Here is a 23,875-nt window from a genome sequence, read left to right on the forward strand (position 1 = left end):
ACCTATCACCTAGAGTAGAGACATTATGTCTCTACCCTAAACCAATCCAGAAGTGCCACCACCACAGCAGAAGATGGACGCTAAAAAGAAGAAGAAGGACAGGACACACCCAGATTCCTCCATCTTGCCTCTTGAACCCCCATTCTAAATCCCCAAAATTCTACTTTTTCACCCTGTGATAAATTCACTTAACATTCTACTCAAACCCTTGTGGCTTGTAAATCTTTACACAAAGTTGGTAATTGTTTCCATGGGTTAAAATCAAAGGCACAGATGTCTTTGACTCTGTGCCAAGGTCTCTGAGCCCCCTGCCAGGGTCTTGAATCACCCAGGGCAGTCAGAGGAATGTCCTGGGTTCTGACAGAAAAGGAACTAAAGGCAAGAACCAAACCAGCAATGCTGTCACCTGGCCTGGGCAGCCAGGGAGCTGTGGGGCAATGAGTGTCTTTGTTAATGAAAACCCTGCCTCAACAGGCATCCCAATGCTCTGCTCCCTCTGTGGGATGCTGGAAGGCTGTGCCACACTCAGCTGGCTCTCCTTGGCAGCTTAATGCTTTGTGATTGAAGGCAAAGGGAGAAAGGGCAAACAATTTGTATAAATGGGATGGAAGTCAGGAAAGTTATTCTGCAGGTGCTGGGCAAGCATCAAAGTTCTGAGATCATACACAGAGCCTAGCTGGAGAAAAACTCTGTGCACAGGAGCTGAGAAAATGTCACCTTTTCTTTGGAAATGGAATCCTTCCATTGGGGTTGGGGGGAATGGGTGGGAAGGCCACCCGAGCACAACAGTCAACAGTCTGGAAAATGCAATACCCAGTAGTGCATGCAATAATGAAACAGCTGCCTTAGCAATAACTGATGTGAGCTGCTTCATGGCTGTGATTTCTTTTCTCATACAAAAGCAAAAAAATGCCCTTTTATGGCAGGAGAAGTCAGAAGTGTCTCTTGCAGCCCGCTGCTAAAGGAGTTTTCCCCTAAACTATGAAACCATCACTATTACTTTTTCACAGGTAATTACTCACTGCAGTTAATTTGGAGCCATATTCAAAGTGAAATGGAAATATCCTGCATTGCCCTTTCCCCCTCAGACTGCCTTGGCATTATTATTATTCCCTGCTCTGGTGCCCGTGGCAACAGCCAGTGCCATCCCCAGTACCTGAGCACTGGGAGCTGCTGATGCCTGACATTTACCCAGCTGGCCTTGGCACCACGGGCTTTGCCTGATGGGCATCACACCTCCCTAAGCCCCCCAGTGCTGAGGGGTGGGTGTAGGAAAGCAGCAAAATGAGTTTAGTGACTGATTTCCTCAGTAAGATACTTCAGGTTTGGCTGCTGGGTCTGCAGTGAGCTATTCTGAGAAGTGCAGGTATCCACAAGCACTGTGGATAAGGACTTTGTGTGTTTATCTCTTTAAAAATAATAAAAATAAAAATAAAAATAAAAATAAAAATAAAAATAAAAATAAAAATAAAAATAAAAATAAAAATAGCCACTTGAGTGAATTGCCTTCACAGGACACAAACTGTGCAGTTTGCAGCCCCCTTTGGAAGCAGCAGAGTCCTTTGGGCTGCCTTTGGCAGTCACGGTTCACAGGAGGGTTGTGCAGCCTCATTGGTCATCTGGGCCAACACAAATTCCAGAATCAAGCAAGGTGACAACCCCTGTCTTAAAAAAAATAAAATCTCAAAAAAACCCCAAACTCCTCAAAGACACCAGACAAGTTAAAAATCCACCTATACAATCAAACCATACCTTCCTACAGGGACTGTAGTCACCTGCATCAGTACATTAAAAAAAAGAAAGATTCTCTCACTGGAAGTCTTCAGTGCTAGGGAAATTGAGAGTAAGACAGAAAATGAAGCCCAAGGTTATGAGGGAGGAATGGGACCCCAGGCTGATGTTCCTAAGTGCACAGAGAGCAAGGGGAGAGCCCAGCAGGAATGGGAGATGGGGACTGGAGGAGCAGAGCTGCTCTGTAAGTAAAGCTATGTATTAGAAGTGGCAGAAAGGAAAATGTTAATGAAGCACGAAAAAATGAGACTCAGTAGGGAAATTAGTGGAGGGGAATAAAAACCTCAGCAGGAGGAAAGCCAGCACGGAGTGTTAAGCAAATGAATTGCACTGGAAGGGATCCCTGGATCAGGTTTGTGGTGAGATGTTGTTCATGGGGTTTGTTAAAAACACGAGGGGAGAGGGGGTAATGAGGCTGTGCTGAGCACAGCCCTGCAGTGTTGGCCTCGTGATGGGGAGCTCTGGGGGGCTTCAAAATGGGGCATTTTGGCAGGAGCCTGCGCCAGAGTGGAGTGGGAATGGGACATCCTTGTCACTGAGGGGTGGAGGCTGGTGGGAGGTGGGGTCAGTGCTGTTGGCTGAGGGGAGTGACTGAAGGCAAAAGGAGAAAAGGTCAGATAATTTGTATAAATGGGATGGAAGTCAGGAAAGCTATTCTGCAGGTGCTGGGCAAGGATCAAAGTTCTGGGATCATACACAGAGCCTGGCTGGAGAAAAACTCAGTGCACAGGAGCTGAGAAAATGTCAGGGGAGGCCTGGGACACCATTCCATGCTGCTGCCCATGAGGACAGTGTGGGATGGGGATGGAAGTGAGGTTGGTTACAGGGGCAGGCAGCCTGGGAGGGAGAGGGAAGGGCCTGATGGGGATGGCACAGCCAGGGCTGCCTTCAGCTGTCCAGCACTGCAGGGGACTCTGGGCAGCCAGGGCACCAGAAGCAAGAAATGGGTGACTACAAAGTAAAAGTCAATGTACTTTTGTTGGGAGACATAGAGTATCCTAAGGATTAGGGAACTTTTAAAGGAATCCTTATATACTTAAAAGTGTGTGTGTGGGGGTAGAGACCCCCATGTTCCATGTTCACAGCATCTGATAAAAGCCTACAGTACTGCAGCTTTGCAGCATGAAAATAGGAAACTCTGGGGCATCATGTGAGTACCTGCAGCTAAAAGACCTAGAAATGCAAATGGTCTTTTCCCTTCATGTTTCAACTTATATATTTTTCTTAATGTAGAAGAGGAAGCTGACAAAACAGGCAGAAAAACCCACATGCATGCTAGGTCATTGAAAGGAGTTTGTCTGCCTGCAAGGTCTTGCTGAAGAAAGGCTTTGAGCTTATCAGTGAGATTAAAAAATAAGGAGGGGGGGGGAAGAAAAGATGAAAGAAGCTAAGTTATAGGCTTGATGCCTTTTATTATCTTCTGCCAAGGCTGGAAGACCATGCCAGCTCTGCCAGGTGTTTCAGAAGAATAACAAAAGCAGACATTAGGTTGAGCCAATGTGCTTACAGTCACTTCCTTAGGAATCAAAATTCCTGAAGGAACTTCAGCAACTGCTTCATAAAATCCTGCTCTGCTGCTGCAAAACACAGGCTGTTATAATTTAACAGAAAGCTGAATTAATGCACATTGTGAAGCTTTATCTATTTTGACACAAATGATTCTGGTTCATTTTTTTTTTTAAATTGAATGGTTGACAGGCTTGGCAGAGCAAAGGGCTTGTGTGAGCATGTCTGGGGATGTGAGTGTGTTCATGAATGTACACACACAAGGAAGATTTGTGTTTCATGTCTCTCTGTCTCTGTGCATACTGCTATGTCTTCATGTATCTAGCATTTATTCTAGTATATCTAATATTTTCTAATTTCTAATCACATATTTGTGGTTGGTAGGAAAAACCCCAGTAGTTTCATGTCTTATCATCTGCAGCTGGTTGCAGCCTTTATCTAGACATTCACTGTGGGATGCAGCAAGGAATTATATTGGCAACTGCCATTAATCTTCTGTGCAAAAAGAAGCATCTCCTACATCAGTGTTAGAATAAACCCACTTGTCTGGTGGATGAGGCACAACTAAAAAGTACCCTGATGCAGAAGCAAAAATCCTCTCAGGATGATACTTTTGATGTTGTACTAGCCCACCTGAGGCCATCAGGAAGGGCATCTTTAGTACAAACTGAACAGTAATGAGTTGGAACAGCTTTAACTGAACAATTTTAGTCTGATTTTGGGGCATGATACCTGGTCTGAAGGAGCTCTAACCTCACACTGTGTCACAACACCACCAGTGTATAAAACAGCCTTGTGTAAATCTCCCTGTACACACAACACCTGACTTCTGTTCCTCCAAACATTTTGGGGCTCCACTCTGCCTCTTTTGTCCCCTGAATGACCATGCAAGGCCTGGCCTGGTGTGGTCCAGCTGTGGTCCAGGTGTGGTCCCTGACATCCAGGGACCAGCTGTGCTCCCCAGCTGGCCCACGCTGCCCCCAGGTGAGCTGCTGAGCTGTTTGCTGGCTGCCTGTGATTCTGAGGAGAAGGAGCAGAGCTCTGGGGTGAGCAGGGACGTGGCTCTCTCCCTTGCACACAGCAGAGTGGTGGCAGTGAGCTGCAGCAGCTGGGAGATGAGGGGATGCTGGCAGCAGCTTCACAGCACACAGGCATGAGGAAATGAGGAGATCACGTGTGCCAGGGACCAAGCCATCTTCTACAGCCTCATGGACCTTTGACTGATGGATTTACTAAACTTGTCCTTGAAGACTCTCATCTTATTGTTGATAATGATCTGAAAGAGATTATACTTCCAAAATGGCACTCTGTGTTGTTGGCTTGGGTCATGGGCAAAGGAAACAAATAAAGGAATGCTGAGTGAATTTACATAATTTCTTGGTTCCCTGCTGTAGAAATATATGTATATAATTATCTCTTTTTTTCTAATACTTGCTGCAAATTTAGACATACCAATAGGTTGGTGTGAGGATGCTGTTATTCCTGGAGATTTTTTTTCTGAGAAAAAACCTCTTCCATTCAGCAAGAAAATATTGTAGTGTTGTTTTTTTCTTCTCCTGTATCTGTGCAAGTATGTACAGAGGGATGTGAGGGAGAGTGAGAGAAAGGGAAAAGCCTTACAAGCAGTGGGTTGCTTATGTCAGCAAATAGGGAGAACTTGCTTGGACTCAGCTTTTTACAAGCATGTGCCAGCTATTAAATAAATGCCATATCCATTGTAATGCTCAGATAATAACAACAATAAAGAAGTCTTTACATCTGGTAAACAATTTCTATGCTGACTAATGTGATGAGCCTTGGGTTGGCAAGCAGTAGGGGTTTAGGCAATAGGCTGAGAGAACCCCTGGTATTTGTGAAGTCCCACAGTTAACTCCTAGAGCTCCAAGATTTCCTTAACTCTCATCCCTCCCTTAGCCACAGGCAATTTTATGCTGAGTTTTTGGCACTGGGAGCTGCTACTTATTTGCTGCAGTCATATTCCTCAGCTGCTGAGCAGCATTATCAGCTTATGGGGTTCATGTATGGAAATGTTACACCTTGGTTGGTCTCAGCAGGCCCATTTTTCTTGCACAGATTTATGGCACTTTCTAGCAAGTTGATATGCTTGCTCAGAGCCGAAACAAATTCCCGGTGAGCCTGAGTCAAGAAGAGGAGGATTTATTGTTTTTCAGCCTGAGTGCACACGCGCACCCAGAGGCAGCCAGCATGGGTCACAGGCAGGGAAGTGCCCAAGGGCTGGGGCTGGCCCAGGTGGGTCCTGCTGCTGCTCCTGCACCTTTGCAGGGGGGGAAGATCCCATCCATGCAGCGTCAGAGCTTCAGCCTCACCTGCACAAAGCTGGCAGCTGTCCTTCACTGCAGAGCACCTGGTGCAAAGGTGACTGCATGGAGCATCACATTGGAAGCTGCCACTGGGCCAGGAGTGCAGGCAGCTACTGCTGGTTGTGTGTGGGTGGGTTTGGAAGCATTTGTGCTTCATGCAGCACTCCAGGCACTGTGCCTGCTACCTGTACCCAGCCCAGCAAGGCCAGGGATGCTCTGCTGCAGGCACCACCATGGAGTGAATCACACACCCTGGCAGCTGCAGACTTGTTATACATCCTGCACACCTTTGCTTTCCCTCTTTTTCCCCATCCTAGCTGAAAAGGTGTTTTTTCCACTCAGCTTAGCTGTCCCCCTCCCTGGTTTCTCCTGCCCCACCAGTGCAGCAGAGCAGAGCTGCACACACAGCCCCATGGGGTTGGCAGGGTGAGCTGGGCTCCCAAAGTGCAGCAGCAGGCCCAGGGCTGGGCTGGGCTGGGCAGCATTCCTGGCAGAGCAGAGGTGAGCAGGGGCTGTGCAGCAGAGGAGCAGCATGTGCTGCCCTGAGCTGTGTCTGATACCAGGCTGGGCACTGGGGAACAGAGGAGACCTGTGGCCTCACTGAGATGGGAACCTCCAACCCCCCACTGGTCCTCACCTGACTAGCAGGGGCCTCAGGATTATCTATCATTATCTATCTATCTATCTATCTATCTATCTATCTATCTATCTATCTATCTATCTTTCCATCCATCCATCCATCCATCCATCCATCCATCCATCCATCCATCCATCCATCCATCCATCCATCCATCGAAAAGGCAGAGCAAGGACTGTGAAGTCAAGGAATAAATAAATGGCACCACACTAACAAGGCAGACAAAAATGAAAGAGAACTAATTTTCCCCTCTGCCCAGAGAGCAAAGGACACTGACCAGTCCTTAAGAAGGGCATTTTGCTGAACATACCTAACGAAAACATTCCTAAGAGCCACTCAGGAACGCCAGGTCTGATTGATGGGATGTCAGGAGTTGTAAATCACGGGGTCACAGGTGTGGGGGGAATGAGTGGAGCCATCCTCCCTCTTGCTTAATTGAAGTCAGCAGTCACCATGGGGAAATGCTGTACTCTGTGGAGTGCACAGGCTTCAGGGAAGACTTCAGTACAGCACACGCTGATTGACTGATGTAGGAGTGAATCAGAGTAACTCCAGTCTGGGAGAGTGGATGTGGGATGTGCATTTATTTCCTCAAGTGAATGAAATGAGGAAATTCCCACCTTCTCCTTCACTGTATTATTGAAATCATAGGCAAACATATGCTGGCTTTGCCTTTGTATTTTATTATTTTTCACCACATTATTTCTACCACCAAAAGGTAGCTCAAAGGCAGCATCGTGACACAGCTGAGTGGAGTCTGGGTATCAAAGCCTACACATTTCCTAGATAAGGGAGATGTGTGATCAGCCTCTCTGATGGGAACACACACTTCCCAAAGCCCCAAAGAGGGTTTTCCTAACATTATGCCTAGTGGCAAGGAGATATCAAGTGTTGGACTGAATCAATCTGGTCTGAAGGTCCTGTCAGGGGTGGGGTAAGAAGTGTGGGGCTGGAAAACCCCCAAAAGCTTGGGGAGCACAGGAGCTTCACAACTTCAGCAGAGGAGAAAACCCCAAACCAGGGAGAGCTGAGGCACTGAGGTGATGCCAGCAGGGAGTTTGGCCAGTGAAGTCTGGCAAGGATTGCTGGGGGGATGTGCTGGGTGAGTGCTGAATGGCACAAAAACTCCTGCACCTTTTATATAACATAATTGCGTGCTTTATTGATATACACAGTAAAGCAGTATATAATACAGTAGTAAGGCATATATTTGGTGAAATTTGGTATGTTGTGAAAAAATGCAGTAAAACAGAAGTTTATAAAAATAATTAGTAAATGTTACAGTGTTGGTGTTAAAACACAATATATTATGATATCCAAGTAATAAACCAGTACTGAGTAACGATGAAATAACATGCCATATGGTATTTATGTATTCAACTACACTGATTATGTTTTACAGTTTAATACTTTGTCATTATAAGGAATATGAAATAATTCCCAAATTATGCTTAAAAAAGCAGCAATAAAGCTTTCAACTTTTTAAATACTTTTTGACAGACTCACTCCAAAACTAAGATCTAAAAAGTAAAACAAACAAAACAAAACCCTGATGAAAACAATCGTGCAATCTCTTTTTCCTCTGTAATTTTTCTGAAGAGAAGGTTTAATGTATAGGGGGGGAAAAAAGAAGAAACCCATCTCTTTCTCAAATCACAATTTAAACCTTCTGATAAAAAAGGACATGAGAAATAGTGAGGGTTCCTATTGTAATCAAGTGTTAAAAAGCTCTTTATTAGGAAAGCAGAGGTTTGGGGGGGATTGTACTTTTTCTGTAAATGATTAACGTTGTTATTACTTAAACAATGAGACCTGATCACACAATGGACACGTGGTGATGATGTAACATTGTCATATGTAATTGTCAGGAACACCACAAAACCAAAGTGAGGTAGAAATAGCATGACTAGCCATGTTCAATGTTAACTAGCATTCAAAATAAAATCTTTCCCAAGTTTAATTACACTTCATACAAGAAGAGGTAACAGATTTTTTTTACTCTTGCAATATAAAGTCAGATGGTTGTGTTTCTATGTATTTTATGGTAAAATTAAAAGCTGGTTAAGAAAATGAAGTGGTAAAGCTTTTGCTGACAGCACCTCATACCCAAACCTCTCTCTCACAGAGCTGCAGTCAAGCTGGCTAATCTGTTTCTCTATCAGCTCCTCTCTTTCTCACGTTACTGTTAATTGTGCAGGGATTACATGTACAGAGAACCGGGGAAGGAGAAAGGACCAGGGCCTTTGTTTTGGTGATAAATATTCATGGAGCAGTGTGACTACCTTCACCTGATCACCATTTGAGGCAGGAACAGCAGTAACTCTTGCACAGCCTTTCCCAAAGGTGGCTTGCAGCACCACAGCTCCCTGGGACCGGCTGCTGCAGCAGGATGAGACAGGACACAGGGAAGCTCTGGGCTCCTCTTCCAGAGGGACGAGGATCTCCGTGCGCATCACCAGCACTGGGGCTGCACAGAGCTCTCTGGGTACCCTACTTGTGCTTTGGGTCAGAAGCCAACCCCACAGGGGGCTGGGGGAGCATCTCCCTCCCTTCTCTCTTCTGCAGCAAAGGTGACAGCAGGGGGAGAGCTGTCCCCAGCCCTGCTGAGCCCCAGGGTTCAAACCAGTAAGGCAATGTCTATGTTCCTTTACTAAAGTATTCAGGAATTTAGTCAGCAGAGGAAACACTAGCAGGTTAACTTCTTTCCTTTCCTTTTTTCTTCCGAGATTTTTCTTTTTTAATTGTTTTTTTTTTTTTGCAGGCTCTGTCATATAATGTGCTCTTTCATTTAATTATTGCAAACTAGCTGTGTAATTGCTAGCTGCTGTCCAAAACCAGGACAGTAAGTCATGTAATTCTTTATTTTATTGGAAAGATAAAATGTAACTACCTTCATTGGAAGTTCAGGTTTTTTGGTCATTTTTTCTAAGCCAGCCCTAGTCAGACAAAACCAATGAGAAATGTAAGGTGGCCATTCTGGTATCACTGCAGGAAATATTTCCTTTTTTTTTCTTTTTGATAGGCAAGGAAAAGAACACAGGACATGAATCTCTCTGATACTGTTACAGAGCTGAAATGAAACTAAACAAATGCACTGCCTCAGTATATTTTTTTTGTGTTTTTTTTTTTAAGGGGGTTTCTATAAACAATTATTTTTATAAAGCACACTTTAGTTTACAATCTTTCATTATAACTGTTATAAATTTTTTTTAAACAACCCGAAATGCGTTCCATATAAAGAAATGGCAAGTTATTTAGCTATCAAGATTTTACATGTAGATCTCTTATAATTTTTGTACAATTGCATAGACGTGTAAAACCTGCCATTGTTAACAAAACAGTAACAGACTTAGGAAACTACTGAAATCTACAGTATAGTACCACTACCCTTCACAAAAATATAGATTTGTTTTCTTGTAAACTCTTACAGTCTAATCCTCTTTGTAGTATGAATATTATAAAAACCATGCGGAACGCCTGAAGTTGTAAAACACATCTCGCTATTCTAACACCTTGTCGTCGGTCATCACGGTCACTAAGGTTTCCATCGCTCTGCCCAGGTCGTCTGCCATGTGGAAAAGGCTCCCTACATTGTGGCCTGAAAAAGAAAGTCAAAGAGGAAGTTAAACAAACAGGATGCAGCAGCATGTGGACAGGAAAACTTCCCAGATCCGTCGTTTTCCACGTGCTGCTCTCCATCACCTCCAGAGGAGACTTCCAGAAGTCTCCTGGAGGAGTCCAACAGGTTCTCATTAGCAAAAGCTGCCGGGTTTGTGCAACATTTTAACAGATATGGCAAACCACCCTGCAAATAAACAATTTCCCTCCTGGTGATGGAGCTTCATCATTATCAATGTTCACCAAAAGCAACAATTAAGTCCATTGACATCACAGAAGAATTTCTGACTGATGCTGCAAGTGTTTGAGTATCCAATGTTCTATCAAGGAGAAAAAGAGAAACAAACAGATCAGCAGTAATTAACTAAATCATTAAAGCCAAGAGGTCTCAGCAGGATACCTGCAAAGATAGATATAATGATGACCAAACTAAGAAACTCAATTCATTCAATCATTTTAAAATACCCTTTCCTTTTTAAACAGCAGTTCAGCACAAATATGCCACAATCATCAGCTAACTACTATGCAGGAGTACACTTGTGCATTTCCTTTCACCCATAACCACTCTGAAGTCCTAAGATGGTATAACCACAACCTCCTACACAGAAGTGATGAATAAAAACACAGTGCAATTCTGGAGATGAAACCTGCAACTTCTCACACTCATGTCACTGGTGCAGCAAATGGTGATGCGTGGTAAGAAATGGCTTCATCACAATTAGAGACCAAATAAACTCAAGGATGGGGAGAATGAATTGCCAAAAGTTGCCATTTTAGCCACTGGCACACCTTGTCTGGTCTCCCACTGCTCTTCAGAAAAGTGTCTCCCTCCTGCAAGTCCTGTGTGAGATTTCAGAGCTCTATGACTGTCTCAAATACCCTCTGGCACCTCAAATGACAGAGACATCATGGTTTAAACAGCTGAACCTTATCTGGAGTCTCCCTCCTGAAAAAATATGACTGAAGAGGGAACAATACTGAGATCTAGGCACCCTACAAGATAGGGATCCAAACCAAGGACTGAGTGTTCAAGATTTCTTGCAAGGACAAGGAGGAATGAGCAGACAGAAGGTCTTAAACCAAGCAGAAGGAAATTATACTCCACACAGCACATAATTGTATTACTGAACTCATCACCACAGGCTGATGTTGAGGCCAAACACATAAATGAGTTAAAAGAGGAGTTAGAAAATAACCACTGAAGAAAGATTTATTTAGATGCAAAAAAGTGCACGTGACCTCCAATCAAGAAGTCTCCACACTGCAGAGTGCCAGCTACTGAACATTTATAAGTGAAGTATTACTCAAACTGCATGTCATCCTGGCCTGAGGGAGTTTGATTTACTCTCTGAGAGCACTTGTGATAGAATATTTGTCTGGAAAAACACAGGAAGTGCAATGCCATGTGCCCACAACTCTGGTTCTCAGAAATGCTGTGCATTAGTCTGGATGCTGAGTCCTCAGCATGGTCCTTGAGGATGGAGCACCCAAAGGAGGGAAGGACATGACCAGGACATCCAGGACACACCTTTCATGCAGTCCCTGCCTGTAATGTGCTGGAGCCTGACTGACCATTGCACACCTGCACAGTGGCTTCCCCTCCTGACACAACTGCAACAGGAATGAACCTTCCCTGCGGGGAAATCAGCCTCACCATCCTCCTCCCAGTGTTTGCCCAGTGTTTGTGGCAGTCATGCACTGCTGACATTTCTACAGTAAATCAGAGCCTGGAGTGATCTCAGTTCAGCAGCTTTTATGGAATAGAAAAAAATTACCTCAGAACTATTCTGAGAACCACAGAATGGTTTGGGTTGGAAGGATCTTAGGAACCATCCAGTTCTAACCTCCCTGCCATGGGCAGGAATGCCACTCACTAGACCTGACTGCTCAGGACCCCATCCAACCTGGCCTCAAACACTTCCAGGGCTGGGGCATCCACAACTCTGGGTAACCTGTGCCAGTGTCTCACCATCCTCAGCTAAGAGTTGTTTTCTAACATCTGGTATAAACCTGCTCTTTTCCAGTTTAAAACCACTGCCTATTGTCCTATAACTATCTGCCCACATAAAACTCATTCTTCCTCCCTTTTATAAGCCCCCTAAAGGTACAGGAAGGTCTCCCCAAAGCTTCTTCTCCATGCTGAACAACCTCAGGAGCTCTTTTCTTCTGGGGAACTACTACCACCCTCTATATTCAAATATTAATTTCTTTTAGGGTTGTTAAGAGGTTTTTTGTTTGTTTGTTTGTTTTTTTTTGTTTTTTTTTTTTTTTTTTTAAATTTAGCATTGATGATACAAAACTAGGCTGTATTTAAACAAGAACTATTCAAGAAGCTGCCCACTGGACAGTGAGCTGTGCTGTGACACAGCTTGCCAGACAGCAATACAAAAAACCACTTGGTTCTGGTATCTGGTGACAGTTTGCTAACTGCACTAATGTGCAAAGAAACAGATGCATCAATCAGCAGTTTCCTCCATACATCATAAATGTATAGCCATCCTATTCATCTGAAGCAAAACCTTGTAATTTCCTCATCAGCATGACAAGTAACTGCGTGTGAAAGATTCCTGCCAAGTTTTGGTCAAAACAGAGTTTATTTTAAAGTAAATATATCCTACCACATTTATTTTAGCTGTAAGGGATAATCTCTGTCACTGGCATCACGCAGACTGAGATCAATCCAGTAACTTACACCAGCACAAGTGAAAATGTGACAAAGCCATATGAAACCAAGAGCACATGGGAGATGCTGGTGCAAACCAGCTGAGCTGCTGAGCTGCTCTGCTCACCTGAAACTCTGACTGGGAATATTTTTTTTGGGAATATTCCCCTCTGGTATAAGCAGAGCAATGCAGTGACTGGGTAGCCAGCTGTGAGAGGATGCCCATGGGGTGATGGGCTTGCATTCAGATTTGTTGTGATTTGTTATTTCTAGAAAACTCCAGGGCTCTTCAGGATTTCAACACTGCTCATTCCCAGGAAGACTGATCACCCTTTTGTACGCTTAGAACAACCCAGACTGCTAAAGTGCATCCTCAGAAATTAATACTATTTTGTTCTATCAAAAAAGAGGTGGATCTAGAAAGAATAACTTCAACCAAAAACACACACAAAAAACCTTTCAGATGTATGCCACAGTTGGTATAAACTGTGACATTGTTCAGGCAATTAGGAGTCCTTATGGTTCCATGAATCCCTAGGTACTTTCTGGTATTTAAAAATTACAGAAATGTCCAATAGTACTTTTTATTTCTTTACCTGTTAATTGATATCATATTTTTGAAATAACCATGCTTTGAATCTGATTTCCCTCCTCAAAAGCTGCCCAGTGACTAAGAAGATACAGCTCCCTCTCCCCCACAACACCCACACTCCCTCTCCAGCTCAGGACTTAATTTCCTCTCCATAAGAACTGAACTCTAGTACTGAAATGTAGGACGTTGGCATTTTTAATTAAGAAATAAATGAGAGAAATACTGTCCTAAAAGCACTTAGAAAAATAAAAATCAGAACTTTCCATTTTTATTCATATTTCTGAAGCAATGCTATCAAAGAAGGCATTAATTCCATTCTTCTTTTTTTTTTTTAACATTAAAGCTGAGAAAGTCTTATCCATGCTTGAGGCACTGAAAAGTTGAAAAATGCTGCTATGTAAAAAAAAACCTAGTAGACACTTTGAAATGCAGCAGTAAAGCTCAAAATGGACAGGGACAGTATCAACTTAAACTTATGAAATCCACAGCTGCCATTTGCTTGGGAAGCAGAAGACACCTATTTCTGCAGACACTACCTACTCCCTTCTGGTCACACAGAGAATGATGTGTTTCACATCTGCTGAATTTGCTTCAGAGACTCTAATGGAATCAAGGCCCATGGGTGTGGGCACAGGAACAGAATACCAATCTTACACTACAGCTTGTCAGAAAAATAAATGTGCAACATTCAGACTTGAAAGAGTGGATTGAAAGTAAATTGAGAAATCCCAACACAATACAGGGCCTTTTCTAGCAGAAGAGATTTCTATCCCTTTACTGACAAAAGAAAAATCCTTCCTGTTGGTGACTTGGGTTTTGATAGCCTTATTAATATTGAGTAATGCCACAAAATCCATGGGATTACACACAAAGACAACACCAAATGTGAGTAATGGAATCAAAACCTGGCCAGGTGGGTTTTAAAACCACAGGTTCTGCCTTTGCACGTACAGACTCACACCTAAAGCAGAAGCTGTTCTGTACCTTAGCTCATATCCTTCATAAGCAGGTGGACAATTGCATTTTATATTCAGCTCTCCAAGTTACTGAGGTCCCTCTGGAACCATTAGTGAGCACAGGCTCAGCCAGAGAGTGCAGAGCAGTTCACTGAAGTCAATTTTTTAGGGTTAAACTGCTGGAATCAGATCAGGTAGAACATGCCAATTTTTTTTTTTTTTTTTTTTTTTTTTTTTGTTAATTACTTGTATTGAGTATGCTCTCTGCAGAAGAAGATTTTTTTTTAGTAATATGCATAAATATGAATGAGGATAGTGGAAATCAATGCCCTGTTTTTGCTAAATGGGAGAACAGTTCTCAGAGAATATGAGCTGAGAACAAGGAGGGCTCAATGTGAAGCATTTCCCATTAAACTTCTGGATTTTTACAGTCTGCTGATGCCATCTCAAGCACCCATTTTTGATCCATATGAGAGGACTTGCCATTCAAGGACAGACTTAATCTTCACCAAAGGTCTCACACCTTGAAGCAGCTGAACCTGCCCCAGCACCTACAGCTGAAGCAGAGAACCTCTGTGTTTCAAGGCACACATCAGGACAAATCCTGGCTTTCCCTGGCCCCTGTCAGTGACTGGGGGTTCACAGCAGCTCTATTAAGAATGTTTTTTCCACCAGCCCCACCCTCTGTAGCAGCAGAAGTTTGCAAACCAGGTTACCCTTCATTCAATTCCTGCCTCATCCACACCGAGCGTCTTCTGTGCAGGAAAGGTCATTTCACAGCCACTGCAACTGCACTCAGGCAGCCTCTGAATATTTTATCTTTAATAATAATTTTCACTAGAAATTCATCTTTCAAACGCTGTGTCTGGCTGGCAAGTGAAGAGCAGCTTCAGAGAGGAAAAATCAAGGCTCTGGAAATGCTTTCAAAGGAGCTGTGACAACGCAGTGCAAACGCTTTCCCCCATTAATGAGCAGCGACACACAAATTCCAAAACCTATTTTGCATCAAACCAACCATGTCCAAAGTGCACAGTGAAAACCATGGCCCATTTGCATTGCTGAATGCAACGCTGTGGAGCTGGTGAATGTTAGTAGCATTCTTCTTTCTGCAATAGTACATCAGGAAATTAAACCACCTGAATCTCTCATACCTCTCAACTCTCATATTTCTAAAGAAATATTAAAAAAAGCTATTTTTTTAAATAGCTGGATTTTTTTAAATCACTGGAGATGATGGTTGGTATACCGGCACATAGATGTTTGTAAGCAGAACAGCAAGAGAGCCCAGTCTCCCTGTTGTGCTTACACACAAGAGCAACAGAACATGAATCAGTGACTGCAGCATATTTACTGACAACAATTATCATTCAGAGGCTTAATTTCAATGTATTATTTTCTCCTCCCCATTCCTGATTTTCCACCTCTGGGAGCATGTAAGGAAATGCATACCCCTGAGCTGCCATTGTCTCCAGTGAAAGTTGAGAGGTACACCACTGTCACAGCACACATGGGGAATGCACTCAGCAAAACCAAACAAAACCCAGAGCAAAATGAAACCACCCCCACCCTCCACCAAGCCCAAGCAACCCCGTGCTGTGTCACACACATGCTGGGCACAGAAAGCAAGCTGTGACAAACAGAAGCCATGGCAGTGAGCCTGCGTCTCACTAACCTCTCTCACTGGCTTTCCAGGGGCATTTCCTCCTTTAGGGACAGAGATAGGAAGTGGAATAATTGTCAGAAAGAAAGGAAAAAAACCACACCACATGAACATATGTTTTATACTGTAAAAGACACTTCAATTTCCATTTAGAAATTTAACATTAAAAAATGCATTTCTGCTTAAACAGAGACCAAAAGTGCACTGAAATCCACTAATGATTCTGAGCTGATTTATTCAACAACAGTTCTGTAACCTGTGGCTTGGTTTAACCTCTCAAAAACAGTTGATAAAACTACTTACACCAATTTAAACACCTGTCAGCTGAGAATAAGGACTGCAGACAAGATCTGAACTCACTTTCTGAGCATCCTAATTAGCAAATTTGAGTACTTCTTGCAATCAGTGTAAATAGTGGAAACATTTTCCCCCAATGTCAAATTAATTTACCCAGACACTTTACATTGTATTGTAGCCTACATAAACTGAGGTATGCATTGATATAGATGCCTATGTGCACACATATATTTCACACCTACAGAAGTACACTGCAATGCAACATGCTCACATTGAGGATAAATATATTATAAAATATGTTTGCAATCTGCTGACCTGCAAGCATGGTAAAACTGAGGGGGCAGAGAGAAAAACAAGAGAAAAAAGAGTTCAAGTGAAAAAGGGGAAAAAAGAGAAAGTATCTTGTCATGATCAAGTACTAACAAAATGGAGTCAATAATGGGTTTAACTGCAAAGAGGCTCCTAAGAAGCCTTCACAGAAGCCATACTTTGATCATGCTGATTCCTCTCAAACACTTACAGCATATTTTGTTTTTAGAAAAGGGAAGTCAGGTGTTACTCAACAGTAGAAACACCCCTTTGTCTACCTTTCCACCCCACAGGCAGCCACAGTCTCGCTGTCTCCAGCAGCAGTGTCCCACTGTCACTGTCCCATTGTCACTGTCCCATTGTCACTGTTCCACTGCCACTGTCCCACTGCTGCTGTCCCACTGTCACTGTCCCATTGTCACTGTTCCACTGCCACTGCCCCACTGTCACTGTCTCACTGCCACTGTCCCACTGTCACTGTCCCACTGCCACTGTCCCACTGCTGCTGTCCCACTGCTGCTGTCCCACTGTCACTGTCACTGTCCCACTGCCACTGTCCCACTGCTGCTGTCCCACTGTCACTGTCCCATTGTCACTGTTCCACTGCCACTGCCCCACTGTCACTGTCTCACTGCCACTGTCCCACTGTCACTGTCCCACTGCCACTGTCCCACTGCTGCTGTCCCATTGTCACTGTCACTGTCCCACTGCCACTGTCCCACTGCTGCTGTCCCACTGTCACTGTCCCATTGTCACTGTCCCACTGTCACTGTCCCACTGCCACTGCCCCACTGTCACTGTCTCACTGCCACTGTCCCACTGTCACTGTCCCACTGTCACTGTCCCACTGCCACTGTCCCACTGCTGCTGTCCCACTGTCACTGTCCCATTGTCACTGTTCCATTGCCACTGCCCCACTGTCACTGTCTCACTGCCACTGTCCCACTGTCACTGTCCCACTGCCACTGTCCCACTGTCACTGTCCCACTGCTGCTGTCCCACTGCCACTGTCCCACTGCTGCTGTCCCACTGCTGCTGTCCCACTGTCACTGTCACTGTCCCACTGCCACTGTCCCACTGCTGCTGTCCCACTGTCACTGTCCCATTGTCACTGTTCCATTGCCACTGCCCCACTGTCACCGTCCCACTGCCACTGTCCCACTGTCACAGCTCTGCCATGCCAGGCCTGCAGTCCCAGTGAGAAAGGCACTGCAGCAGATGCTGCAGGATGATCTTTGCCCCAGAGCTGCTGTAAATGATGCAATTTTAAATGATGTGTGGGACACTGGGGAGAGAGACAGACACATAAGGGAGAACACACCAGTCAGCATAACAGTAACCTAATTACTGTTGAGCTTTGCTCTATGGCAGGCTGTAGGAGAAGGGAAGAGAGGCAATAAACAGCTTTATGGGTATTTTACAAGCTGCAGAACAAGGGCCAACAGCAGAGCAAGGCAGAGCAGAGGCAGTACAGGAGAGGAGGAGAGGGCAGAGGAAGGAATAGCATCACTGACCAGCATGGGCTCTGTGCCATGGCTCCCACCAACTCCAGGCAATGGAAAGGGCTGGGGCAGCCTCTGAAGGCCCGAACAGCAGAGGTTACCACTTACAGAACAGAGGAGCTTTTAGTTCCTGCCCCTCTCCCCAGCACACTTCCTATTAAAAAGGACAGCAATAGGTTCAATAACAACATGCTCTGCACATGGGTTTTTATTCTGCTCTTCAGTGAAATCTCGACTCCAGTGATGTCTGTACCACCTCACTGGTGCAGAGGCGTCACTTCAGCTCTAAGGACTCCACCTCACAGGCCTGCCTGACCTTCTAAGACTTAGATGTGTGTCTGCATAGCCTGAGACCTCCTCTGGCACTTTTGTCAGGGGTCAGGAATTCCCTAAAAATGCTTTCCAAAAGGGGAAATGAGAATATCTCACCAATATCAATAATTTAACAGCAAATCCCTGGAAAGGAAGACAGAAAATCTATTGCATACTTTGGTAATTCTCTCAGGAAGAGCCCCAGGGTTTAGGTCACCTTAAGGACCCCAGAAACTGCAGCATAGTAGAACTTGGTTTGAGAGTCCTGGGGCAGGAATGGGACCCAGCAGGAGATTAGCCTGGGTCCACAGTTTAGCTTGGGTCAAGAAGAGAAAAGGAACTGCCTACAAGCAAAACACTGGAGTTCTTAAAAATGCCTTCCTGTCTGCACAAGCACCTACAACTGCAGCTACACAGTGTTTAATTTAAATCTACATGAGACAGACTGGATTCTGCTTGAAAATGAATGCATTCAAAGGTGACTGGGGTAGCTCAGCACCACACAAAACAGCTGGTGAGGACAGACTGTGGTGAGTAATCAGCCCTAGAATTTGTTAAATGCAGCAAAGATCCACGCTACTCCAGCAACAGCTAATTTCTTCTGGAGGAAGATTAAGAAGGGTTTAATGGATTTTACGTTATTTTCTTCTTTGCATATGAATGAATGCCTGTTTCTAAGTTTTAAGGCAAGGAGTATGGTTTGGCATAAATTGCAGAGGAAGAAGATTGTCTATATTGCTGCAGTACTGAAAATTTGTGTTCTGTAAGGCATCCAAATACTGATACGCAATCCGTGGGTACCTAATTATCTATTATTTCTGCTCAAATCAACATTTCCTGCCCTTACAAAACAGAAGAGCTTTTCTTTTCTTTTTTTTTTTTTTTTTTTTTTTTTTTTTGGGAAGCTACATGGCATTGCATCACAGGCAAAGGCAAAGGTACACAGCAAGTGAGCACATCAAGCCTGAAAGCAGAGGCACCAAAGCAACAACTGCACTTCACTGAGCTCAGGAAAGGGACAGGCTGCACAAAAGGGAGATCTGGCTCTGCAAAGAGCCTTTTTTCTCAAGACAAAAAGAAAAATCTGTTGAAGTTTTATTAAATTCTTTACCATATTCTCAGTTTGCACCAGAACTGGACGTTATAAAACAGGGCAGACCTGGTCCACCCCACCACTGTCCCATCTGCAGAGAAGCTCATCCAGATCAGTTCTGCTGAGCAGAAAGGGAGCAATGAGGGGTCTCAGCCACCTGGGCTCACTGTGGTGGGATCCAGGAGCTCAGCACAGAGAAGGTGACACAACCCAGGAGAGGCCAGGGTATCTCACATGGAAGAGTATTTCCAGAATACTCCACAGGACAGAAACGCCAGGGTACTCTTTCACTGACTCAGTAAAATGTGAAAAGTCTGCTTCATGAGACATTTTACTGTCAGAATAAGAGAAACTGCATTATTTGCAGCGCTGAAAGTTGATAGTTTCACTTAGGATGTTGGTCCCATTCATGACAGAGCCTGGCTGATGCACAATTGAGAGGAAAAAATGTGACTGGTGTGTTTTAATGTGACCGAGATAAAAATAAAACTCCTAAAAAAAGAGGTGCTATTCTTAGTGCCATTCATTTATTGCTGTGGGATCTTGTAATTTCACTGCACCACACCACAACTGTGTTAAGCAATACCATGCCAAATTGTGAGGACCAGTCTCTGTCCAAATGCTCTCACATTATGTCATGGCCTCAGCTCTTTTAAGCCATGATGGTCTCATTTCTAATCAGTTTTGGCTCCCACTCCTTCACTATCTCCCAGCAGGGGCCCAGCATTGCAAATCTGTGAAGCTCTCAGCAGCTTCAGTCAGTTCAAGAACCTCTGCCCCTAAATACCTCTCTGAGCTTCATCCACAGAATGCATTTGCCATGAAATCACAACTGCCAAACTCAGCCTGGCCCACCAAGAGAGCCACCTGAGGTGGTGCAACTCCTCAGTGCTGCAGGAGAGATAAATTTGGCTTTGAAAATCCTGCCAATCTTACTCTCTAACTGTGAACCAGTTCCCTGGAGATTTAGTAGTTTGGGCACAAACACAGCGTGAAAATGTTTTCCTCTGTGGCCCATTATTGAGCAGGGTCAAATAAACCACTGAGGTGGCATTTAATGGTAGATTTCCACTAAATGTCAGACCTCTGGCTTTGACATCTGTTTTGAGTTAGCACAGCAGCTGTTTGAAGCAGCTGCAGCAGTTATGAACTTGCTGGGAGCAGCAAAGTAAAAGAGGAGTGGATGGGAAACCTTTTAGATTCAAAGGAAAGAAAAATTCCTTAAGGACAGCAATCATCAGGTATTCAGCAGAATTTCTCTCTCCAGAAATCAAACAGCTTTTGGCACCAACAGCCAGCTGTGCAAGGAGCAGGAAAGTCCTGTTCTCCTTAGGAAATGGCAAGAACTGCCACAAGGTTAAACTGAAGAAACAAACAAATGAAAAACCCTATAAAAGGTGTAAGGTACATAAGTTGTTGCATCTGAGGTCTGCTTGTACAGGTCCATGACACAATCTGTTTTGCATTTGCTTCTCTACAATACATTTAAAATGATGTCATGAAGCCTTGATGCCCTTTTAAAAACAACTTTGTGCAGCAAAAGCTTGAAAAATATAATCTTAAGGAATCTATCCCCAAGTGAGTGACAATTACTATGGATTTTTATTGCCATGTTTCAGAATTCCAAAAGAAGAGCCACTATTTCCCAGTCTGAGCAAGTCTTACTCTCCAGGTGCTTTTGACAATATTTAGGCTAAATATGTCTGTGATGCTCAGCTACACATCTGTGCACCCAAGCACAGAAATTCAGTCCTTTTCTCTCTTCACTGCTTGTTCAGCTCTGAACTTTTCTTACAATCAAAGCCTTCAAAACTCTGTTTGCTTTTGTGAATTGCTCTGAACTCCTCCAGGCTGTTGTTATTCTAATAGCAACGGGACACCCAGAATTATGTCCCTGATTCAAAAGGCCTGACACTCCCTCTGCTGTGACATGCTGACATTTAGCTTGAAATTTAACACACTTATTTTTACAGGGCTTTAATAATTTTTACTTATTTTTTCATAAAATCATTGAGGTTGGAAAGGATTTTTAAGACCACGGAGTGGAACTGTTAACCCAGCAGTGCTGAGCTCTCCACCAAACCAAATCCTGAGGTACTACATCTACAGGTCTTTTAAATACCCCCATGGCTGTTGATCCAACACTTCCCTGGGCAGCCTGTTCCAATGCTTGACAACCCTTTTCCTGAAGAAATTTTCCCTAATATCCAATTTAAATCTCTCCTGGCACAATTTAGGGCCATTTCACCTTGTCCTACTGCTTGACACTTGGGAGAACAGACCAATCCTCACCTTGCTTCAACCCCATTTCAAGTACTTGCAGAGTGATAAGGTCTCCCTTGAGCCTCCTTTTCTCCAGGGCAAACAACCCCAGCTCCCTCAGCTCCTCTATCACAACATAGTTCTGAATGGCAGACTGGGACAACTGCATTTCTGGTAACTGACAATTTTTGAATTCTACCTTATAAGAATCAATATAACCAAAAGTATTGTTTATAGATATGTGCTATTGCTTGTTTGAGTTTATTCTTCTGCTCCTGAACACCTCCTTGAGGTAGGCATTCACACCTGTAACCTGAGATTCAAGGCAACTTGTACTGGAAAGGAACAAAATTTCACTTGCACTATGCCTGAGTCCTTAATATTGTGCTGTCTTCTCAGGCTGCTCTGCCAAGCTGCTTTCACTCTTCTGCAACTGCACTTTGATCTTCTGTTAAAGATTAGAAATCTGAGATACAGATTACACCTCTCAACAGCAAAAAGGTTCCTGATTCAGGAGTTTGCTGAGACCAATCAACTCTGCTTCCTTTTCTTCTTCCTGCAGTCTTGAAAATTTTACATCAGAGATGCCTGATGCCTGTGGAATCTGACTGACCACAGCATCTTCCATGTCACACTGAAAGTCTGCATGAGGCTGCAGCACATCAGATGTTGGATATAAACTTTGTGTATTCAGGTATCAGTTGAATATAACTGAATTATTAAATTGGGAATAGAACAAAACTTCATGTAACAGAAGTTTACATGAGCTCTCAGCAGCCTCTATCAACTAATGAATGGAAATTTATTTGCACTGGCTTTAGGACAAACTATTTCTTACAGAGAGCCTGACCATTCCTATTCCTCAGCCAAAAGGAATTACACTAACCTGGCATTCATGCAAACACATCAAAAGATATATGCAGAACACACAGAAACATAATTGAAGTCCTAATCTCTTTAGCCAAAACCTGGTACAATTCCCAAAAAACTGAACAAGTTTCTCTCCCAGCTGGACTAATCTTTTTGTGTAGCCCACGGGAGGGGAAGAGGCAATTCTGGCTCAGCCTGGCAGTGCCTGGGCCAAGGCTAAAAGCAAAGTCCTGTGGGAAGCCTGGCTCTGCTGGGCTGAGCCTGCTCCTGCTGCTGCACCAGGAGCTCCTCTCGTGGCCTGGCTGGGGGGTCTGACACCAAAGGCTGTGCCCCCTCCTCACTCACAGCCCTCCTTCCAGCTGGAGAGTATTTTATTCTCCATGGCTGCTAGTCACACAGGGAAGCTGCAACACCTTTTGTGGATGCTTGTCATCATCTACTATGTTTTCAAGACAGTTACTGAATGAAAAAACAAAATAAGGGAATACATTCTTTCTCTCTAGCTAAATGACCACAGTTTACACCCTAACAATGAAAATCTGAAGCTACAGCTCAATTTACAAAATTAAAATATTATCTGATCTTATCAATTTCATTTCTTCTTCCTTCTAGATTTTATATTCTCTGAGTTTATTGCATGAAGCTTTGTATTTTTCACTAATAAGATAAAGAAACATTTTCTATTCTCAGTGAGCAGGAGGTGATGTCTAACAGACTGACCTCTACCTATTTATTGTAGACAGAAATGAACCACTCTATTTCAAATATCTCATTAAATTTAGTTTCATAAATTGCTCCTATTTCACTGAAAACTAAGCTTGTTTTTAAAAAGAAACAATGCCAGTGTCATGACCTATGAATACAGATTAGATATCACATCTGGGGAGTATTTTTACACATGGGATACCTACATGTGACTACGCAAGATCTATGCACAACACATTTACACTAATGATGATCACTAATAAGAAAACACTGTCTGTTGTAACCTTCTGCACACAGCAACTTTAAAAATAAGTCCATTTTAATCTACAGAGCAATATTAGGAAGACTTTTCATCTGCTGTCTCTCATAGCAATCATCTAGGTAAAACAAGGGCTGGACATAAGACTTTACATAATGCTGAGGTGGAGCTCACTGCATTTGACAATTTATTGTATTAGACTTTATTAAATGAGATTTTTCTAAATAATTCCATCCTTTGATCTATATTTTGAGATCTAATACAGCTTTTATTGACTTTTATCCCCCTGCTCACACATGGTTTCTGGTGAGAGCTGAACTTTGAAAGGAAAGGATGGAGAAAACCTGACTCCACTGAAAGTTTAGTACAATGGCTAAAGCATTTATCTCCTAAAGAAGAACCCCTGGGTGATGTGTGAAACTTGTGCAAGGGTCCTGCAGGAAGTCCATGCCCCTGAAATTCACTTATCAGGCTGGCAATAGCAGGGCTTTCTCTGGCCAAGAGGCTGAGCTTCTTTTCACAG

At 43.6% G+C, this 23,875-nt stretch overlaps 1 protein-coding gene across 6 annotated transcripts in view; it reads right to left on the reverse strand.

Moving 5' to 3' along the window:
• Positions 1 to 7,390: 7,390 nt before the first annotated feature.
• DMD (dystrophin) overlaps positions 7,391 to 23,875 on the reverse strand; it is a 1,160,174-nt gene continuing 1,143,689 nt past the window's right edge. For 3 of the 6 annotated variants that reach the window (XM_059491405.1, XM_059491433.1, XM_059491425.1), the window contains 2 exons: positions 15,756 to 15,787; positions 7,391 to 9,853 (listed from right to left, as the gene is read on the reverse strand). In XM_059491405.1, coding sequence (XP_059347388.1) covers positions 9,842 to 9,853; positions 15,756 to 15,787 — 44 coding nt within the window. In that variant the 3' untranslated portion in view covers positions 7,391 to 9,841. The remainder of the gene's footprint in view (positions 9,854 to 15,755; positions 15,788 to 23,875) is intronic. The other 3 variants (XM_059491401.1, XM_059491417.1, XM_059491412.1) reach the window with 1 other exon arrangement.

Source organism: Ammospiza nelsoni, chromosome 2 (assembly GCF_027579445.1).
Source record: "Ammospiza nelsoni isolate bAmmNel1 chromosome 2, bAmmNel1.pri, whole genome shotgun sequence".
NCBI lineage: Eukaryota > Metazoa > Chordata > Aves > Passeriformes > Passerellidae > Ammospiza > Ammospiza nelsoni.